At 42.3% G+C, this 8881-nt stretch overlaps 1 protein-coding gene across 1 annotated transcript; it reads left to right on the forward strand.

Moving 5' to 3' along the window:
- Window positions 1–2252: 2252 nt before the first annotated feature.
- POLR1F (RNA polymerase I subunit F) lies at window positions 2253–5988 on the forward strand. Its single transcript, XM_084280425.1, has 4 exons — window positions 2253–2480; window positions 2637–2778; window positions 3851–4059; window positions 5516–5988. Exons 1-4 carry the CDS (start codon window positions 2263–2265, stop codon window positions 5907–5909), a joined length of 963 nt encoding a protein of 320 aa, XP_084136551.1. The 5' UTR covers window positions 2253–2262; the 3' UTR covers window positions 5910–5988.
- Window positions 5989–8881: the final 2893 nt, after the last annotated feature.

Genomic DNA, 8881 nt, shown 5'->3' on the forward strand with positions numbered 1-8881 from the left:
TTTTATTTTTATAACTCCTCATGTGGACTCAATCAGTTTGAAAGTGTACATTCACTAAAACAAATTAAGCCGATATACATTAGATGTAAATCAACTTAAGAATACCTTTTTCAAGTTTTTGCACCAGTTCAGTTAAATCAGTTTAAAATAACATCTTTTTTCGTATGTTTTGTTTGGCTATTACTTTGTCTCACCTCATAGCTCATTTGCAATGTGCAGTGCACCAGCATCCCTCTTTGTGAATGTCATAGTTTTATCTTTCTTCTTCTACCTTTTAATACGTGCTTAATAAAGTGTTACAAAATTCCTCATTATATGCACAAATTAGACTCAGGCCCTAGCAACAGAAAATAAAATATATATTCATAACATCTCCGTATCAGAAAAACACTATTTAAGGTAATTTGATATCATAACAGCATCTTTTATCTAAATTACCAAATGCTCAATTTAAATTTAAAATGACATCATAACAATGTTTTGTCTAAACTACCAAATGTTTGCTTTGGGTTCACAGGGCTGTTGAATGCATGAGGGGGGACATTTCATGCAAAATCAGTTGAAAGGAGAAAATAAATTATGCTGATCATGGAGGTATATTCTGAAGAGGAATCACATGGTTTGCCTAAGCATATATATATGAATTATAATTATAAACTGCTGTTTCTAGGTGCTACCACAGACTACCCCATCTGTTCAGGGCTGTGGCAGAGATGGAAGGAGAAAGACGTAGCCAGTCAGCAGGCACCTGGGGGGCTGCAACCTCAGACTGCCACTAGCTGTCCTCTAGTAAATGAAGGGAAGGCTGTCAATGTTGCATAGCTGGACTTTAGAAAAGCCTTTGGCACTGTATCCCACAGCATTCTCCTGAAGACACTGGCTGAATACAGCTTGGATGGGTGTACCCTTTGCTGAGTAAAAACTGTCTGGATGGCTGGGTCTCAAGGGTTGTGGTGAGTGGAGTTAAATCCTGTTGGTGGCCAGTCACAAGTGGTGCTCCCCATGGCTGAGTATTGGGACCAGTTCTGTTTAATATGTTTATCAGTGATCTGAATGAGGGGATCAAGTGCACCTTCAGTAAATTTGCAGATGACACCAAGTTGGGCAGGAGTGTTCATCTGCTGGAGGGTAGGAAGGCTCTAGAGAGGCATCTGGGCATGCTGGATTGATGGTCTGAGGCCAATTGTAGAAGGCTCAGCAAGGCTGAACGATGGGTCCTGCATTTGAGCCAAAACAAACCCATGCAATGCTACAGGCTTGGGAATGAGTGGCTGGAAAGCTGCACAGGGGAAAAGGCCCTTGGAGTGTTAGTCGACAGCTGGCTGAATATGAGCCAGCAGTGTGCCCAGGTGGCCAAGAAATGAACAGTATCCTGACTTCTATCAGAAATAGAGTGGCCAGCATTGCACCAGTGACTAGGGCAACAATTGTCCCCCTGTGCTTAGCACTGGTGAGGCCGCACCTCAAGTACTCTATTCAGTTTTGGGCTCCTCTCTACAAGAAATACGTTGAGGCAATGCACTGTGTCCAAAGAAGGGCAAAGAAGCTGGTGAAGAGTCTGGAGCACAAGTCTTACGAGGAGTGGCTGAGGGAACTGGGACTGTTTAGCCTGGAGAAAAGGAGGCTGAAGGGAGACATTAGAGCTCTGTACAACTCCCTGAAAGGAGGGTGTAGTCACGTGGGTGTTGGTCTTCCAAGTAACAAGTGATTGGAAAAGGGGAAACTGCCTGAAGTTGCACCAGGCGGGCTTCTGATTGGATATTGGGAAAAATTTCTTCACCACGGTGCTGTCAATCATTGCAACAGGCTGCTCGGGAAAGCGGCGGAGCCACTGCCCCTGGGGATCTTTACAAGACGTGTAGATGTGGTGCTTAGGGACAGGGGTTAGGGGCGGCCTTGGTGGCACCACATTATCAGTTGGGCTTACAGGTCTTTTCCAACTACAACAGCTCCCTGACTCCGATGCTGAAAAGAACCCCGTGGTTCCTCAGAGTGACTTCCCTGCCTGCCCACAGCCCGATGCGATCAACGGACCCGCCATAGCCGGGCCGCAGCGCGAAACCCTTACACCCCAGCCGCCTGTGCACCGGCCTGGCCGCTGTTGCTGCCAGCACTCGGATGTGCGTCACTCCCCCAGGACGGGGCTCCGCCATTCCGCGCCCCCGCCCCGACGGATGGTGAATGACGCCATCGCTGTGCGCCGCGGCGTGTGCAGTTGGTGTTCCAGCCACCCGCGCGGCCTAGCTGGTGCCCGCGCGCAGCATGGCCGTGGCGGGGGATGCGCCGCCGCTCGCCCCGCAGCTGCCCGCCGCCGCCATCCCTTCCTTCGCTGTGGCCCGCGGCCTGGTGGGGCGCCGTTACTCGTGCCTGGTGGTGGCGCCGCGCCGCAGGCATGTCGCCCTGGCGCCGCTGTACCTGGGCCGCAAGCGGACCGGTATCCGCGCCCAGCTGGATGCCGAGCTCCTGCGCTACTCGGAAAGGTGCGGCCGGGGAAGGGGCTCGGGTCGGGGCACGCCTCAGCCTGCGTGGGGGTCCCGCCGCGCCCGGGGGGGGGGGAGAGGTGGAGGTGGCGCCCCCCGGCCCCGCGGTTGCTGTCTGCGGCCTATCGGCTAAGTGTGCCCCCCTTCTCCTTCCAGCCTTCAGGGCGTACCGGTGGCTTACGACAACATCAAAGTGGTGGGTGAGCTGGGGGACATTTACGACGACCAGGGATTCATCCACCTAAATATCGAGGCGGACTTCGTCATCTTCAGCCCCAAGAAAGGGAAGAAGCTGGTGGTACGTAGACCTGTTGATATCTTGCAGGGCATCTGTATTAAGTAGTCAAAGCTTTGCTTATGTCCATCGTGAACAGCCATTTGAGACTTAATGTTAAGTTATATTTTAATTTGTATTAGCAGTATTATTGTATGAGTAGCTTAGAGTAATTATGTTTGTTTCGTCTCTTTCCATTGTTTGTCTCTATTACGGTTGTATGTAATACATATTACTAAGATATCGTGTCATAAGGATTGGATATTTATTACTGGGATTATAAATTAGTGTGTCATTTATATGTTCATATCAGTACTTCTTTCTAAAGAGCTGATAATTCTCAAACAAGTGTGTGTGTTCTTATTTCTTAGTGGCAGGAACATTTGTGATGTTCTCATGAGTAATTCCTTCAAGTACAATAGCAGTACATCAAGTTGAAGCCTGCCTTTCAGTAAAACAAGATGTGTGGCTCACAGAACAGCTTGTTAACACTTTTGCAGCACTACTTGTGGGAAAAATAAGTCGCGAGTTGGCTTATATTTGTTGTGCCATACCTTTTGCAGGATGTGTCTTTCAAATGTGATTTAAGAAATGTATGCTAGGAAGAAAATGAAAAAACCCTCAGTGTCTTTCATTCATCCTTGGAGAAAACAAAGGTGACTAAAGTTTGACATGCAAATATTTGACACCCGTGGAAGGGAGGAGTTTTTTGTGTGTCATCTGTATCTGCAGCTGCTAAGTAGTGCTGTGCCAGCATGAGGCCGTTTTAGGCAAGTGAATCAGACTTTAAAAGGCTTCAAAGCAAAGTTGATGGTTGTAGAGTGAGGAAGGTGTTAGCTGTCCTATTGGTACTCACTGGCTAAATCCCATGTTTTGACTTTCTTTCTCTTGCAGGTGCAGGTTTATTTATATTTGGAGAGGAATTGTATGAAGAACAGATAAGAATAGCTTTGATTTTAGTCCAGAAGAGTTACCTTATTTGCTTAATAAACTGACTCTGAACTTGGGCAAAGGAACCTGACCGTATATAGTGTGTGTGTGTTTAAAGGGGGTGATGTTTACTATAGCTTCATATGACATTCTTTCTCTTTTTTAGGGTGTGATTAATAAAGTGGCCCCTAGTCATATCGGCTGCCTGATACACGGATGCTTCAACGCTTCTATCCCTAAACCTGAACAGATGTCTGCTGTACAGTGGCAAGAGCTGGGATTAAAAATAGGCGATGAACTGAAATTTAAAGTATTGCATCTGGATTCTGATGCAGCTGGGGTCTTCTTCATTCGAGGAGGACTCACTAAAAGCAGGTATTGTGCCGTAGTAGAGGGTATTTTTAATTGTTTTAATGGGTTTGTTACAAGATAAATTACTTGAATTAACATCTTAATATTTAAGATTTCTTGCTTGTACACAACCCATGTCTATACACAGCCCTTGTTAGATTTTTTTTAAATAAATTGTCTAGTGTTAAGGACTTGCATGGAAATTTTCTCTGGAAAAATAGAAATAGATTTATTTTTTTTCTTTAGCTTTAAAACTGTAAGTGTGCTGACCTGTGAACTGTTGATTGTATAAATAGTACATGTTCAAAATAGCATCCCCAGGTGTCCGGAGCAGCTGTGTTTTATTAATGTGCATAGGTTTTTCAAGTGAAAACAATTGAGTTCCTGAACACAACGTTTACATTGGTGTTTACACATGTGCACACAGACATTTCACAGCCATAGATGTGGGTGACTTAAATGCTTGCTGAAACATAAAAATACAGTTGGTCTCAAAGACGATATGGGAAAATGCATCACCTTCATCCTTTCATTTATTCTTCAGTAAGTTTTTAGAACAGCTTGCTAAAATAGTGGTATCTTCAAAACAGTTTGTTCAGATGTTTGTTTTAAACTGTCATTTGCTGAGCAATTTTTTCTACTAATGTATTTTCAGTTAAATGTACAGTATGGCTACTGTTGACATTTTTAGAGGTCTCTTTTATTGTTTTTTGGTGGGGTTTTTTTAGTCTGGAAGGAAGCTCTGGATTGTTTTACTAAACTTAAAATGAAACTCAGAGATTTTGTCCTTAGCGCCTCGGGGGGCATCTTCTCCTCTGTGTTTTTTAACTTCAGTCTTTCTGTATTTGTCTTCCTTGACTTTTTCTCCAGCGGTGCCAGTTGCATGGTACCTGCAGGGTTTGGGGATTTTGTTTGGGGTGGTTTTTTTTTTGTTTGTTTGTTTGTTTGTTCAGGGTTTTTTGTGGGTTTTTTTAGTCTTTTGACCCCACCTTTATTTTAACTGTATGCACTTCAGCAGTTGCTTGGTAAACCAGCAGCAGTGTCTCTCCTGTGTGAGTGAAGAGGTTGTTGGCTTTCTGTGTTTGTGAATAACTTAAAAAATATGTACTACACAGTGTGTAACTATGGGTTAGTGCATGAAGGAGTACAAGGAAAGAGTAAATATCAAGATGTCTGTACAGCATTTTAGAAAAGAAATTTAGGCCAAGATTTTAAAGTGATTATTGATTGATTCAGTGATAAGGAGGAACCTAGTTGTATGATAGAAATTAAACTGAAAGTAGTAAACTGGCTTTATGATTTTCTGTAAGGATGGTATTGTGTTCTCCACTTGTTTTTATCAAATGTTTACCTTTTATCTGCTTGGTGTAAATACTGTGTTTTAGCAAGTTTTGACATTTCACTGTGTGAGGTGCACTTAGATGTGCACCTCCATCTTATTATGTGTCTACTTCAGCTTATTTTGTGTATTTCTTTACAGCATGCAGCCCAGACAATCTGGGGCAGTCACTGGCAGTACAAATGGAGATGAAATTCAAAAGCTTGACCACCAGGAAAATGGCTTGAGTGACTCTGGGGGAGATAATGTCACAGAGGAGCCTCTAGGTGAGACGGGTAACACTGAGAGGGAAAATGCAGAAGAACAAAGTGTTGATCCTGTGAATGGATTATGTGATGATAAAAGCAAGAAGAAGAAAAAGAAAAAGCATAAGAAAGAACAACAAGAACATGTATTGCCTACCAGTGACTCCAGTGGTTACCAAAGTGACCATAAAAAGTCAAAGAAAAAGAAAAGAAAGCATTGTGATGAAATTGAAGAAAGTGAATTATCTCAGCTCTCCCAAGAACCCAAAGCTAAAAAGAAAAGGGGCTGAAATCTGAAGTGCTGTTCCTGAATAAGATACCAGGCTTCTTTTTTGTCAGCTTCCAATAAAATCCTGTTTTCAAAATGTATAATGTTTCTTTAGTAGTGTGTTCTGGTAGGTGGGATGATGTTTGTTTGCATTATGTGTGCTAACAGCTTTAAAGGCAGAAGCTTTTAAAGAAGCGATAGAAGAAACAAGATAGAGTCATCATCTCCCTGTTTTATTAACTGGAAAAAAAAGGCACAGAAGAACAGCAGGATGTGATTACAGGAATGCAGCCATCAACTCTGTGTTTGCATCCTGCTTCTATGTGTTAACCAGTAGCTAGTTATGTTTGCTATTTTAATTCCATCTTTGCTACTCAGTGAGTAGATAAGGCTTATCTTTGGGGCTTGGGAAAATGCTTGAATTGCCAGGGGCTGAGAAGAGAGTTACTTATTTTTGTTGTAGTAAGAGACCATGAAGAGGCCTGTCAATGGAACTGACTTAGAGGTTAAGCAAGTTTTGGGCATCTTGGATCTTTCAAAACACCCTTGATGGTACTCTAGGAAAACCAGTATGATCAGTTGATTCAGAGCAGACAGGGAAGACAGGAGATTATTGTAATCTAGTGTAATGAGCTGCCACTTACTGGCTAGAATACCATTGAGATGTACACGGATAGAGCTGTTGATAAAACTTGAGAAAGTTCATTTTTAAGCATCAAGCTAATTGACTTCAGCCGGAGGTGCATTTAAATAAGTTCAAATGCACCTCCGGCTTCCCCTGCTAGCAGTCACTTTCAAGTATTGCTCTCTAGCATAGCAGGTACTTAGTGTCTTCCAAATTACTGGAATTAATGTTACTGGAAAGTTCTGACAATGGGAAAACAATAGTCAAACAAATATATCTTTGTTAAGAACCAATTTTCCCATTGGGCATTTAGAATTGTTTTGAATATAGATAGTTTTGCTTGCAGCTCTTTGCTATTGTGAGGAGTTCTGGGGGGTGGACCTGTAATGTGACATAGTGTGGCTAATTCTTTAACAGAGGTAGGAGGCAAGCATTACTTTGGGATTGATCTGTTACAGGAAGACACCAGCTCTTCTGAAGCCTTGTAAGTAAATACTGTGTATGTGGAAATCCGCTGTGTGTTTCTTTTCTAGGTGTTCTCAGACAAAACACGTTGCCTGAGTGATTGTGCTGATACGATTAGCTGACTTTACTGAATTTATATAAAGTGCCTACTAACATGCCTGTTCACGCCGAACGTGCTCTAGATTTAAAGTACAGTAATAACTTGGTTTAGGGCTCACTTTGTGTTACATAAATGTTTTTTACATATCTTTAAAGCTTCAACTGCACCAAGATAAGTCCAGGTTTCTTTCTTCAGGTTTGATGGCATGGTAGTACATCATAAATGTTCTGAAGTAACTAACACCATGGAGTTAAGAGTTTTTGAAAATCTGTAACAGTAGCTTAAATATGTGTTTTAAGGGCAGCAGAAGCTTCATTATACCCTCTTGTTCTTCAGAGTACTTCATCTTGAAACCAGTTTCTGGTGTGTAGGACAGTCCAGAGATGAACATGAATTTTCCCTGTTGTGTTCCTACACATGACAACTCTTACACTTGAACTACGTGCAGTTTCATGGATGCTGGTGTGACTGCCTGTTCTTCATGTACTATGACAAAACCTGAAAAGTCAGGTAATTAGAATCACAGAATCATAAAATGCGTTGGGTTGGAAGGGACCTCAAGGATCATCTAGTTCCAACACCACTGCCAGGGGCAAGGACATCTTCCACTAGACCAGGTTGCCCAAAGCCCAAATTGTTAGACCTTGCTGCAAGGTTCACTTAAGAGCAGTGCTCTGGTGTGTCAGGTGTTGCAGAGTACCACAAAAAGGCTCACCTGTGTAAAATTTAACTACATGGAACAGGCTGAAGATTGGGCCATAATTTACAGTCAGAAATGATCTGTTAGTCCCCCCTTTTTTTTAAATTGATTGGTGTTGAGGGAAGAAGAGGGGAGCATGGCAAGTACAGATCTTGATGCCTACAGGAAGAGAAGGATGGAGGCAGCTGCTATTGCAGATGAACCAAGGACTGAGAGTCGTATGACTTAATCTGTTAGTCATCAATCATTAAAGCTTGTGTTCCCTTTTAGGGAAGGGAAACGTATCTTCAGCAGACCCACTGTTGGTGACTGTGGCATGAACCAAGCTGTCTGACAGTTCATAGAACCAGCTTGCAGCATGGAGAGTTTGTCTTGCTTTGTTGCAGCTTTTCATCAGCGTGGGAGACGTTCAAGGGGCTGTTGAAGTTGCAAATAATACATCAAGTATGAGATGGTATAAATGCTCTCAGCACATTGAGTGCTCTTTTCCCACTTTTCCTAGTTTACCATCCTCTTACTGAAAGAGAATTGCCTACTGTAATATAACAAACTATGCAGATTGGCTTTTTTGGGGGGTATTGAGCAACTTTTCTTGAAAGCCTAAAGTAATTTGTCCCAGATTTGGGCCTCACTTAAAGCCAACTCTTTTTTTTTTTTTTTTTTATTTTTGGCACACAAGTGTGGCCAGCACCCTCTTGTATCAGATTTTGGTTTTCTTTCTTGGCTTACAACAGAAAAGAGCAATTAAATTAAATGCAGGAGCTGGCAATTTTTGATTTCTGAACAAGTTGTTGCTCCAATGTTGCAGATACTTTTAAGATGTTACATTAAATTCTTGTTAGGTTAACATGCAAATAACAACTGCACTAGAAAATGCAATTGTAGATTCCTTGCCTAACAATTGTACAAAGGAGTTGATTTTTTTTTCTTTTTTTGAGTCTTTAGAAAAGTGAAGAAAAGCCTTAAAAACAAAATGAAAAAAAGTCTTTTCCACTGTTGGAGACAGTGTTGGCAGCCTCACAGCTTCAGTGTTGATGTTGCTGTAGACACTGTTTCAGCATTAGCTAAATATGGCAAGAAAACTTGGATTATCAAAAGTGAATT

This window comes from Gallinula chloropus (assembly GCF_964237585.1).
Source record: "Gallinula chloropus genome assembly, chromosome: 2".
Taxonomy (NCBI): Eukaryota; Metazoa; Chordata; class Aves; order Gruiformes; family Rallidae; genus Gallinula; species Gallinula chloropus.